Source organism: Rhodamnia argentea, chromosome 7 (genome assembly GCF_020921035.1).
Source record: "Rhodamnia argentea isolate NSW1041297 chromosome 7, ASM2092103v1, whole genome shotgun sequence".
NCBI lineage: Eukaryota > Viridiplantae > Streptophyta > Magnoliopsida > Myrtales > Myrtaceae > Rhodamnia > Rhodamnia argentea.
This window is the reverse complement of record NC_063156.1, coordinates 24,155,677-24,169,577: the sequence shown is the minus strand read 5'-3', so window position 1 is coordinate 24,169,577 and position 13,901 is coordinate 24,155,677. Positions and strand designations below refer to the sequence as shown.

At 40.4% G+C, this 13,901-nt stretch overlaps 1 protein-coding gene across 3 annotated transcripts; it reads right to left on the bottom strand.

The window, feature by feature from the left end:
* Positions 1–4,082: 4,082 nt before the first annotated feature.
* On the bottom strand, positions 4,083–9,376 carry LOC125312505. 3 transcript variants are annotated; one of them, XM_048282959.1, is made up of 12 exons: positions 9,148–9,376; positions 8,409–8,680; positions 8,234–8,308; positions 8,092–8,150; positions 7,876–8,011; positions 6,843–6,939; positions 6,692–6,758; positions 5,978–6,076; positions 5,724–5,813; positions 4,761–4,906; positions 4,533–4,634; positions 4,083–4,446 (listed from the first exon to the last, which is right to left on the bottom strand). In XM_048282959.1, the coding sequence occupies exons 2-12, from the start codon at positions 8,659–8,661 to the stop codon at positions 4,296–4,298; spliced, it is 1,275 nt and encodes a 424-aa protein (XP_048138916.1). In that variant the 5' UTR covers positions 8,662–8,680; positions 9,148–9,376; the 3' UTR covers positions 4,083–4,295. The 3 variants fall into 3 exon arrangements, with proteins under 3 accessions (XP_048138916.1, XP_048138914.1, XP_048138915.1); XM_048282957.1 differs by lacking the exon at positions 9,148–9,376 and adding an exon at positions 9,065–9,102; XM_048282958.1 differs by lacking the exon at positions 9,148–9,376 and adding an exon at positions 9,065–9,102 and having other exon boundaries at positions 4,083–4,443.
* Between the last annotated feature and the right edge of the window lie 4,525 nt (positions 9,377–13,901).

Below are 13,901 nucleotides of genomic sequence, written 5' to 3'. Positions count from 1 at the left end.
TGTTGGTGCGACGTCGTTTCGGTGCCGCGCGGATCCGGGTGTGAGTTCGGACCGGGTTGACCGGTCCATTGACCGGTTTGACCCGGTCCGATAAATAAAAAATATAATAAAAAATATATTTTCCTTTAATAAAAAATTCGAAAAATGATTTTTAAAAATCCAAAAAAATAAAAAAAAATCATAGACAATCCAAAAAAAATTAGGAAAATTTGTAGAAAATTCCCAAAAATTCCAAAAATTCTTAAAAATTGAGGAATGGCCACAATCAACTGGCCAATCCTATTTTTGAGATTTCTTTTCCCCATCTTTTCAAAAATGACAATTTTACCCTTTAGGGGTAATTTGTCTCCAAAAATTCCCGTGGACTTCCAAAAAATGTTGGAAATTAGGAAATGGGTCAGTATAGGTGGCCAATCCTATTTTCAACATTTCTCACTCCGAATCTCTTCCGAAATGACGATTTTGCCCTTTTCGGCAAATCGTCCCCATATTTTCTCAAAATTACGATTTTGCCCCTCATGGGCGAATCGCTTCCAAATCACTCCCGATCCTCTCCTATGCTTTGAATACCCCTTTCTCTAAGCCAATAGGGCTATACTAGGAATGCCACGCCGATTTGATGCGATTTATCCGCACGTTATGGATTCCTTGATTTACGCATTTACTTTGATTGATTGTGATTGCTAGAATAATCACTCCCATCTGCATGAACTCCTAGATTTAGGATTCGTACCCCACTCATCTGCATGAAATTCGAGATTAGAAAAATTCAATCAACTTAGGTACCGAAAGGGCGTCAATTCTGATAGTTGGCGTAACTAAGTCCCCGATCCCACTTCTCCGGTTCTCTGAGAATCGAATAGAAGCTCCCAACTATTCGATAGGGTTTCCAATCGTACCTTCCACGAAACGATTGGTGGCGACTCCGAGGCATGCACACGTAGCACATGTCACTAGACCACACCGAAAGGTCGATCCGTTTTTTTATCCTCCGTCGCGATTTGGGTAATGGGCCTTGGGAGAGGCCCGCGTCCGAAGGTCCACACGCAACCGGGCCGGATGGGCGACCCATTAACCATCTTCCTCTCACATTCCGATCGAGGAGGGTCGCGACACCAAGAAACTTTTTTCACCTTTGCGAAACTAAATACTATACGAGTGTCGTTGTCTCTTACAAATAATTTAGATTGGCCATTACACCCGCTTGATGTCAAGAACATTTTTCTCCATGGTGACCTTGAAAAGCATATATATATAACCAAGTTATAGTCCTTCTTCACAAACAGGACTGGTTTGTAAGTTGGAGCAATCATTGTATAGATTGAAACAGTCTCTTCGAGCTTGGTTTGGACAGTTCGGTATGGTTATGAAAAGGCATGGGTATGTTCGGAGCGATTTTGATCACACCTTGTTCTTGAGGCGAAGTCGAGGTAAAATAACTGTGCTAATTATTTATGTAGATGATATGATTATTACAAGAGATGATCATGAGAAAATCGTGAAATTACAGCAGAAGCTCTTAACGGAGTTCGAGATTAAAAATCTTGATAGACTTAAGTACTTCTTGGGGATTGAAGTAGCAAGGTCCGAGAGAGGTATTTTTCTATCTCAAATAAAGTATAGGGAAAAATCCAAAAAAGGGCCTGAAGTCTTCAGATTTTCTCAAATAAGGGCCCCAAGTGAACACTGTTTCAAAAAAGGGCCCGAAGTCCTCATATTTTTTCAAATAAGGGCCCCAAGTGAACACTGTTTCAAATAAGGGCTTGAAATGACTATAAAATTTCAAAAAAGAGCCTGATTTAAGGGCATTTTAGTCTTTTTACTTATTTAATTTTTTTATTTTTTATTATTTTATTTGTTATCTGTTTTATCACCCGAAGAAAAAAAAAAAAAAAAACCGTCAACAGGACCTTCACAGGGGAGGGCCGCCCCTCCCGCCTGTGGCCACCGCCCACCGCCGAAGGGCGGTGGCAAGAAAGCTTGGCGGGGTCGCCGGCGACCCCACCGGCCTTCTCCGCCGCCCGACCCCCCCACCGGCGGTGGGCCGTGGCACAAAGGGCGGGAGGGGCAACCCTCCCGCCCGTGGAGGTTTTTTTTTTTTTTTTATTTACATAAATCAGGAAAAAGAGAAAAAATGAATAAAAAAATTAAAATGTGAAATGACGAAAACGCCCTTCAGGCCGGACCCTTTTTTGAAACATTATGATCACTTCGGGCCCTTAATTGAAACACATTATGTCACTTTGAGCCCTTATTTGAAGCATAGTTCACTTGGGGCCCTTATTTGAGAAAATCTGAAGACTTCAGGCCCTTTTTTGGATTTTTCCCTAAAGTATATTTTGGATTTATTAGCTGGATTGGGAATGCTAGATTGCAAATCTGCAGACACACCGATTGTTCAGAATCATAGACTTGGAGAGTATTCTAATCAGGTGCCTACAAATAGAGAAAGATATCAAATGTTAGTTGGAAAACTGATTTATTTGTTGCATATACGTCTTGATATTACCTATGCAGTGAGTGTTATAAGTTAATTTATGCATGCTCTAAGTGAAGACCATATGGATAGTGTAATGAGAATCCTTCGGTATTTAAAGAGAGCTCTGGGGAGAGGGCTTGAGTTTCAAAAGAGTGGGCATTTTAAGATTGAAGGTTTTACTAATGTAGACTGGGTTGGAAAGTGTATCAGACGTAAGATCAACTTCGAGTTACTTTACCTTCGTGGGAAGGAATTTAATTACGTAGAGGAGCAAAAAAAACAAAAATTAGTAGCTCTTTCAAGTGCTGAGCCAAAGTTTAGAGGAATGGCTAAGGGATTGTGTGAACTCCTATGGCTTCGAAAACTTATGACATAACTCGATTTTGTTCATATGTCTAAAATGGAGTTGTTTTGTGATAACAAAGCAGCTATCGATATCTCTCATAATTCTGTCCAACATGATCGCACCAAACAAATTAAGGTGGATTGTCACTTCATTAAGTAGAACTTGGATTCCAATGTGATTCCGTTTCCATTCATGAAATTCGACGACCAATTAGCAGATATCTTAACGAATATTGTTTCAAGTAGAGCATTCTATAGCTCACCGGATAAGTTGGGCATGCGAGATATCTACGTGCCAACTTAAGGGGGAGTGTTGACATGAGCTGTAATTCCCTAATTTGTAGGAGATTTGATTTTTTCTTCCCGATTTGTAGAGGATTCTCTTTTCTATTTCGTAAAGACTTGATTTGTAGAATATGTCCGTCGAATTGTATATCTATGGGTTTGTACATACTTGATGAAATAACGAAGAAGAAAATAAAAAGAGAGAGGATGAAGTGTTTGACCGAGGACGTAGGCATATTACCAAACCTCATTAAATCATGTGTTTTTTATGTTCTTTATTTGCTTTTCAACAGTCAGGCCCTTCTTTGTGGCTGGTATGGCCACTTCACACCATTATTTCAAATAAAGTCACTTTATGCCCTTGTTTGGAATTTTACCAAATTTTAAAGATAAATTTTATTTTCATTTTATTTCTTTGAAAGAAATCTCTCTTTTATTATTGATTTACAAGAGAAGAGTGAAAGAATGAAGAAAATAGAGAAAACCAAAATCTAACTATAATATTAATTTCAGCAAAAGTAAATGTTAATGACACTAACAACATAAAGAAAAAGTAAAAAAAAATTGGCGAAAACATTAGTACGATTAATGATATAATTTAAGGATTAAAAACACAATTAGAACAAAAAAAAATGTATCGATAATCACAAGGTCAAGTAACAAAAAGTGGCTGTGACAAAAGACAAAAAGTGACAAAAAGTGGATATTCAGCACACATTTTCATTACGATACATTAATAAACGAAAAATTAAATGATTGATCCAAAGAAAGATGCTGATCATACAACATAATCCAACTCTGCATTCTGCAACGGCCTACCTATCTTATATATGCATATGCAACTTAGTCCGTTCTTCACATTCATTCACAATTCTCTGATCCGTTTCACAATCAATAATACACAGGCTAAATTCTCCACTCGCTTGAACTTTGACAGGAAGACAAACATTGCTTGGTTGTCATAGAAATTACACTCGCACAGATACTTGTACAGTTTCAAAGGCCTCTCTCTCTCTTGAGCTGGCCGTGGCCGTAATGAAAACGGAGCCAAAAACATACAGGAAAACCAAAACTTAAATCGAGAAAAATTTCCCGTCCTTGGATCCGAGTGAACTCCTCGGATGATCCACTTTGCTTCTGTATATTCCCCGTGTCCGAGTTCCGCAGCTGTCTTTTATGCAACACTTCATCTTGTGCCCTTGGGCTGGTTGGCCTCCAGCCTGCTTCTGTCTATCTTCTCCTCATTCCAACAGCTATGCACTGAAGGGAGTTGGTATTCATCGGGTTTTAAGGCCAAAGCAAAATCGGGCAAGGTCGGTGCGCCCTCTGCGGTCCTGCTACACGACAGTAATGCAGGTGATCGATCGGTTTGCTCATGTCGAGATTCTTTCACGTTTTCTGTAGGCGGAGGAGGAGGACTTACTTATCTTGGGAGTACAAATCTCTGTTTATCCGCACTTTGACGGAAGCATCTTTCGGAATTTTCTCGGAGATATACTTTGTGGCTCCCCAAAGCGGTGGGTTTCTGAAGCAAGAGAATGTTGTTAGGTCCTGTTCTCGAACTAGAGATAACAAACTAATTCTGGTCGCTCGCTGAGAAAACAAGAAAGCTAACAGAAAGCAGCGGACAGGAAAATTTTCAATTTGTCACCTTGACAGAGGAGGTGTTGCGTCGAATGCCTCGGAGAGCTTCTTACTTTCTTCGAGAGACTCGACCGCTACCTGCAAAGCAGCTGCTGCCATTCCATGGGACTTCCCCTCATTGAGTATCAGACCATGGAAATAATACGCTGCGGCCTGGCGGAAATATGTTGGCATTGAGAAGATTATTATAGACGGAACAATATGAGATGTGATGTCCCCTAGACACGCAAGAATGAGCAATCTGTCATGTTGGGTTTTATCCGCTTATTTCGACCTGAATTTCTCTCTTCCTAGATGTCCCCAAATAAACTAATTAGTCTCTGGTTTGGCATGCTAACTTAGTATCTCCTATAGACGATAATGGGATCAACTAACAATCACCTTGTTTCATGCCTAGTCAATTACCGACATGAAGCACTAAACCCAAGTTTACATGTTGAATAGGGAGCTATTTTCTTTGGTTGTGCGAAAAGGCAATGGAATAGTGATTTTCGAACCAGTGGCTTGATAACCTTTGTTTGAAGGTCCATATGATAACGAATGCTGAGAACCAACTACAGTTCATATGATAGAGCATTTTCCCTCTGGTGCCTCTTGATGAGACCTCCGGTCAAATGAGCAAGCTTGTCCATTTGTGCGGTATAGCATATAGGTAGCCTCTCCAAATAAGAATAACAGTTTCAAACTGATATTATTGTCCGTAAAGTTTGGCTTTCAAGGTGATGAACATAGCTTGGAGTGGAGGCAGGGATTATGGAATGCATATGAAAGATACTGTGGAACAGTAGCAGTCCACGAAAAACCCAGGATGTTCATACTGTCAGATGTTGAACACTCAACTGATTCAACCTAGACTAATACGCCAAAGATTTGGCATGATAAGGATCGCTTTCGTCCTGAAAGTGATGCATATGCACAACATATCAAGCAAAGGGATAAAAGAGCTAAGCAGGAGAAATCATGCCAATACCTTTGCTTCAACGTACTTCCATTTAACATATTGACGGTGCTTTTCTCCCCAGCCATTCATTAATGGAAAGTTCACAAGATGCTCTTGAGCCTTTAAAGCAAAAAAGAGCATTGAGCAGCCCATTCATAAGTCAGACACCAGCGCCCAAATCAAAGAACACAATCATATCAAGAAGAAGACAAAAGATGGAGCAAACGTTATTTCAAGATTCTATCAGGGCTCTAAGCAATTGGTTCAAAGTTGGCAGATCTTACCTGCTGCCAGTATTTTACTATCTCGCAGGCGAGCCTACGCTTCACCGCCAGAGTAGCTTTGGAGCTGTCTATAGCCATCCCAAGTTGAATATCAGCAGCCTAAATCAGTTCTTGCAAAACATTCTCCAATAACTTAGAGTGAAATAGCACTCGTTAAAAAACGAGTGGAAAAAATAATTAGCCCGTTAATACCTAAGGAAGAGATATCTTTAGTATGCCAGAGCACTTCAAACAGGGCGAAAGGGATCGTCTGAACAAGCACTGTACTAGATTTCTCACCACACACAAATATTTGAGTTCATATACATTTGTTATAGGAATATCCTCCAATTCCTAGTCCACGACTTCACTAAATCTTTGAGTTCACATACAGTTGTTATAGAAATCTCGCATAAAGCACTCAAACTGCTATCAGGTTTCGAAGGGTTTTAGCCCCAGCGAATGATATGTAGACCACTGAATCTCTATCTAAACTGCTATCAGGTTTCGAAGGGTTTTAGCCCCAGCGAATGATATACAGATCACTGAATCTCTATCTAAACTGCCAGACATTACCCTTAACACTATTCTCGTTTACAATAAGTTCAGAAATTTATGTCAATGCAGGTTTTCTGAAGTAGAAAAATACTTCAATGATGAGCGTTGATCTAAAGTTACTAAGCATTAGCAACTTGTATCACAAACTACATCTTCTCAGAAAAATAAATGGAATACCTGCCCCAGTGCTTGGAGGCAAAGTGCTTGAAGAACTCCCTCTTGAAGGTCTACAGGTAACTCTCTCCTAAGATGCAAAAGAACCATCAGCATAATTAGAACACATTCACTGCCCATGAAGCTGTGTACTAATGTATGTTTGCCTGCAAACCTGAGTTCAGCAGGGAATTGCGGAAGAACATGCCGAACTGCATAGTCCAAGAACCCAGCTGCTTTTAGGAAAACATCGACAGATGCTCTCCTACATTCTGTGGCAGAGAGATAGGGAGGAGGTCAAACATACTATCAGGAAAGGAAGAAAGAAAACAGATGATAAGTGAGAGATCTGTTAGAAAAATCCTAACAGTTGTATGACAATATAATAATCAAACGCCAGAAGACAATATCAGACTACTTTATCAGTATGATCCCTTAACTAAATTTGTCCTTTTGTAACTTTAATTGGACTTCGAATGTGCAAAAGCTGTCCTCTAGTGAAGCTTCCATCTTTTTTCTTTCATCCAGAATTTAAAAATCATTTCTGTTGTTAATTCTCACATTAGCTAATCCCCATGACTCGTGCCTAAATCAGCTAACCTATGCAGAAAGTTCCAGTGGTGTCCCTGTCCAAATAAACAAGATCTAGCTCCTTGTCTCCGCATTCTTTTATTGTAACCTATTGATGATGTTTTATCCAGGATATTCTCCTACAACTATGGAGCTCCCCAGGGACCCAGAGCAGTTTAAAAGCCTAATGAAACCTGTCTAATACGTCTGTAGCTCTCTATGATAAACATAACTACATAGAAGTCGCTATGCCATGACAGAAGCTTTTTTAGGTAATTTGATTTACGCACACTAAAAGCTGCTTCTCATGGTGCTGATGAAGGGCAGTATGAGACCAGACTGAAATCTTCCTTTCTTATGTTCTGGTAAGGGCTTAACAGCCACAGTGCAGAATCTTTAGCAACTCGACCACCTTTTGGACAAATTAAAATGGACAGAAACATTCATGTACTATAATATCTGGATTAATTCCTACTGATCTGATGATGTCGAACTATAATTTATGAACCATAGGAGAACAACAAGAAAAGGAAATTACACTCCAATGCATTTTCTTCCATCCACCCAGATGTACTAGAAAATCATTGAGGCGTACAAAAGCAAATTTTCAGTGAATACCGGAATCTTGTAGTACCAACCTTCTGCGACTTTTGACTGAATGCCATCGGCTGATGTCTTTGGAAGGAGCATTATGTTAGCTTGCAACAGCAATGCCATTGCCATCATATGCAAAACTGACAATACCTCGTACCAAGCATTAGATATTGTGGTTTCCTGCAGATTATAGCTCACATCAATCCACCATAGCCTATCATGGCACCCCAAAACAAGAATACACACAGTTAGTTCCTGACCTCAGCTTCATCCTCCTGATTAACCCAAACAAAGTGTACTTCGTGCATCAGATGGTTTCCTATGACATAGACATTACCAATAAGATCAGCAATTCTCATCGATTGCGCACATTCCAAGAACACCAAACTATTTGACATTTACCTTCTTTGACCAATCCCAATAGTACAGGCAAGTAATCTTCCAGAGCCTGCTGCAGATCAGTCAAAGTTGAGCCGCCTGTAAGAAGTTCATGAGCAGGTCGACAAATTGAGACCACAAACAATTGTAACGTGAAAGAGACAAAAAAGGAAAAAGGCTAATGTGTTGCAGGGCAGACCATGCTGAGTGGCTCTTTTTCTCGTCAATCTCTTGACTGTAGGGGCTCCTTCACCGGCCAGCACGGCTATACGGGTCCTAAGGGCAGTCAGGAGTTGCACCAAATTCCTCGATAAAATGCTACCCAGTGAGTGAGAAAAATCAACTGGTTTAGGAATCCGGAGACCCGGAACGTAGACGGAGACCTCTCCAATGTCTTGTGGCGTCCTTCTCTTACCGCCATTATCCTCCGGTGTTGACACCAAGCATCCCATATCTTGAAGCTTGGTTAATCTGCAATGACAACACAACTGATTCAAATTTAACCTGTGAACAGATTGAGTTTAACATGTCGAAGAGAGACTCTCTCTCTCTCTCTCTCTCTCTCTCTCTCTCTCTCTCTCCACACACACACACACACACACACACACACACAAAAGCATGACGAACTCAAAAGCAAGAAAGCTCTCAGTTCATCAACTCGAGAACCATTTCCAATTAGAAGAGAAAAGAACGGAGCTTCTTCTTTGCAAATCCACCGTACAACTAAGAATCAAATGTTAATCAACGCGATCAACAGGACGAAATGCAGCAACCCTATAAGCGGAGAGAACGAGAAAACCATCGATGGATGAAGTAACTACATGGCTAGGCATTTCTACGAACAACAAAAGCCACTTTTTTACCGAAGCAGCGAACATCGAATTTCAAAAGCCATGGTTACGCACGCCAAGGCCTTGAAACGGTTCTTTCATCACTACCTCAAAAGAATGCCGAAAGCTCCAACAGCGACGAACCCCAACAAGAACCACCTTGTCGCGACGAAAGAAGAAGCTATCGCAATGTTCGAAAAAGGAAACAGCTTTTTCACTCGCCGATCGAACTGTTGACAGACGGAATAGAAAAATGGATTGATAGTTGAGGGGATGCGATATTTTTTTCTCTCATCCTACAGTGGGAGGAGAGACCCATGTCATCCAATGGCATACTGGCGACGACCCACCCGCCACCATTTTTAAAGCTCTCTCGCTCTCTCTAGTGTTCGATCTTCTTCACGTCCTTTTCATTCCCCTTTCCTCTGTTGCCATCACAGTCATATTCATGGAGGGATCTATTTCCTCTTTTCATTTTACCTAGTCTTTGACCCTAAAGAAAAGAAAAAAATTTACCTAGTCAACAGAACCAGTCACATCTCCCATGAGCCGGAAGAAAAAGAAAAAAATTCGGTCTCCATCGTTTAAAACTTCACCGAGGTTGTGTCTTATACGAGAAAAAAAAATGGTTCGCAAGTTTGTTTGTTTTTTTTTTTTTTTTTGTGAAAGTTATTATCAATTTGCAGTTAAGGAAAATATTTATACTTAAAATAGAGAATATGGATTTTCTATCCCAACAAAAAAAAAATCTTTTAAAATAATTTTCGTGAAAAACATTCTTCTTTATCATGACATTTTTCGAAAAAAAACAAATGCGCCCTTAAATTCATCTTCCCTTTGTTTGCATTAACGTTCTATCAAGATGATAAGAATAAATTCGGCAAAATGGTTAATATTAACTATTGAAATACTTAAATATTACATCACGCATTCATCAAATAATTAAATATCTTACAACAGTTGCCAATGGCCTCATATTTGTCTCTATCTTATATTTCCACGTCTTAGACTAAAATACAACCTACGCATGACGAGGAATGTTCAAATATTTAATTATGAACGTTTTAGAATTAAATCGCCCCTCATGATCCCACGGAATTTTACATTAATTACACAGCCTTTGCGGCGTTGTTATGTTTATTTTTTATTTTCGCAACTATTTGACCTTTCGGTTTCTTGCGTATTTTAGACCACATTCCACGTGAACACGCACGGATGCCTATAAATTTGAGCATATGATACAATAATTGATCCAAAAGACTATAATAATGGCCACAAAGAAAATCCAAAACACGTAATATTCGCAGTAACCTAGCAAAGAGTCTTTGCCTGCCGCTTTCTTAAAATTCACGGTAATTTCAAATTAAACGTTTGAATATTCTTGAGACGGACGTGGCGGTTCTCTTTCATGTCCAAACTCTTTTAATTCACGAGAAATGAACATATGTTTATAATAAAACTCGGCTAATAATCTCGCATGACCATACTTTTCCGGAAACAACGAAACCACTTGATCAGCATTCCCCAAATGTAGACTATTACAGGAATTAAAAATAATTTGACTAACTAATTAAAACAAATTACATAGTTAATAACCACACTCATAAATATAATAAACGTGCGTGGAAAATATATATATTTTTTGGGCTAAATTCAAATAACCAGTGTCTAGTCTACCCTCGACCGCTAACAATAGTGTGTCTGTTTCAAATTACTGTCGGAGAACGACAAGCCAACCGAGGTCAAATTTCCTGTTTTTGACATATCGTGTTGCAACGGGAGAGAAGCAGCAGAACCGACACGTGGCAAGGTCCCAATTTGTTCGCGGGGGAATACAAATGATTAGTGAGGAGCACGACCCATTTCGTGGACACGTGTCTTGCATGTGGAGTCCATGGCCAATACGTCAGGAGACCCCACCGAGCACAACGTTGTTTTGATGCTATAAAACCAGAAAGATGTACTATACCATACACTTGTCGTACAATCTTCCCAAATGCTGAGTTTGATTCGCCTGTTCGAATAATTTGCTCTCGATTTTCGTGAAAGGCTATATGTAAAACCAATCTGTAAACTAAATGATCACCTCTTAGCAAGGTCGATCGGGTTCGAATGATCACAATTCTTTCTTTTCTCTTCATTAATAGCATCTGACTAGTATGATGATGCATTTCTAATTCACCAGTCAATAGTACCGTATGTCGTTGGCTCCCCGCAAGTGCTTAGACGGTTGTCAATTTCCTATAGTTATGTAACTCGCTTTTCAATGTAATTAAGGAGATATGAGGGGTTATATTTGTAGTGTCATATGTTTATCCCGTCCCAAATTTTGTATTGACAAGTAAAGACGCCCTTGAATTTTTGTAATGCTATAATACACACATTCCGAAGTTAGATAATGATGATATCCAATCGCAATGCCTTAAATAGTTGTTGATTCTTTGCTTTTTAATGACGAGAACGTCTACCACCTATGCAAGTTTCGTGTTTACCGAATAATCTACTGAAATATTTCATGAATTGGGTCAAAAGTCGGAAACAACGACTCAAACTTATCAACGCGAATCTTATGCATTCGGTTGGTTTGTTCTTATAAAGTGGAAAGTATAAAAACATATATCAAAACCCTCCAAGCAAAGCTTCAAATTGAAAAAAACCATATCGCCTATTCTCACAAAATTAATTTAGTAAGCTCGAGTGGTTTGATCTTCGGTCGATTATAAGCGCGACATTTTCAAAATTTAATATATAGCGATAATTAATGCGAATCTCAAAAAGGTAAAACTCTTTTGTAATATGTAAATTATTATCGTTGAAATGTTCTCACCACGTGATGAAAAATTCGAGGACGGCTTCCAAAGCGAACAAAACAATCTCTCGACTAGATCACGGGGCATCCATGCATCTTCAATCGGAACAAAGGAATAAAAGCCGGGGGGAAGGAAGAGGATCCAATCGCTTGCTTTTTGGTGAAACCAACAGGTCGGGGATCACGACGCGCGACCAAAAAATCTTCCGGCCACGTTTCGCGGGGTTTGCGATGCGTGGGGCCCACCCGTGCCCTCAACCCCGCGTACACACGCCACCTGGCCACCGCCCAACGCTTTCCGTCCTTCCACGTACACGGACACGTGGCTAGGCTGGTCCATGACGTCACTGCTGCGCGCTGCCTGCTCGAGCGGATCTGAATCCGGGCTCCGATTGGTCAATTCGCAAAGGGACGGTGATATTTTTTGCGAAATTACTATGATAAAGGAGCGATGCGGAGCGCGACACGCGTCGGGTCTACACGTGGCGGGCGCTGGTTCTGATCTACAACGGCCAGGCGAAATTACCGTCTTAGGCCCTGAGCTGACGTCACGCAACGTTTGCCGCCAGACAGGGCTCGTGATCATTGAGGTTTTTTGCTTTTTTGTTTTTTTTTTTGGTGGGGTTGGGGGTGGGTTGGAATTCTGTGTCCCTTCCGGAAGGTTGACTGGAACGCACTGGACGGCCAGAAATATTGCCACGTGGAAGCAGGCGCGACGTGTTTGCAGATCCTTGCTGTTGCAAATCTCGTCTCGCTCGATCAAAGTCAAGGTCCAGCTGGATGGCCGAAGTTAGTGCCACGTGTGGTCTCTGATGGGAGATCCGTTTGGTGGCAATCATATTAATTTCGACAACAAAAATTAAGAAAAGATATCAATGAACGCCCACCCTCTGATGGGAGATCCGTTCATGCTCACGTGGCGAGCCTATCGAGTTGTTGTCCGACGAGGATGGTGCTGTCAGGTTGACTTCCTCGTTGATGAGCTGATCTTTTTTTTTTTCCTCCCTCCTCTTCGTAACACGTGGATTGCCAAAAAAGCTAAACACAAAAATTCAAGACACATCGATTCAAAAAGGATCATTTTTACCAAAAGTAAATTTTAGTCGAGTGATCAATGTGATCGGCCATTTTTTTGAATGGACAATTACACAAACAATTTTCTAAATTTGGTCATGGATTATATTTATGTAATTTTTTCATAAAATTAAAAAAAATTGTTCGTAAAGTCATAAACTTATGTGCGTCGGCTAATTCGGTTATCAAATTTTCAATTCAACCAATTAAATGCTAAACCTTCCGATAATTTTTCAATGCGGTCAATTTGTCCAATTTAGATTGGAGCTAACATAGCGGCCTAGTCGGCGTTTGTCATTCTATGTGGCATGGCCGATGGCCAACCCGTCCAATATTAAATGAAACAATATCGTTTTGCATTTTTTTATTCTTATTCATTTTTCATTATTTTATTTTTTTCTTCCTTTGTCTTTCTTATTCTACTATTCGTCTTCTTCTCCGCTTGCCGAGGCCTTCGCGATGGTCGGCGACTGTAGGTGAGTGGCGGACGAAGGTTTCAAATCCCCTCGTGTTGGCCGGCGATTGTGAGCTCAAGTTTTTATTTTTATGGTTCGGTTCAGTTTACTAAACAAAACCGAAAAATAAATCGTGTTTCTTTCTAGAACTGAACTGAACTGAACTAAAAATGAACGAAATTTCAGTTTAGTTCGATTCAGTTTAGTTCTTGATTCAGTTGTGACGCCCCTAATGGTTGCAACCCTCGAGAGGGCAGATCTCAGCCCGGCCATCATCAAGGCCCTGGCGACCTCGGCGGCCCGATAAAGCCTCTAAAATTGGGTAGCGCTAGCAATGTCGTGTACACACCATCGCACCAGATAAAACTTATTGGGCCTGGTCCGCGCATGATGGCCCAAATCCGTTTATGTCCATTAGCAAAAGTGCGTCGCAACGGTCGAGAAATATACCTGGCGGAAGCAGAAAAAGGAGTGGGCGTAGCACAACAGTCTACAGTATCTACAATCGTGGGCGAGGGCAGTTT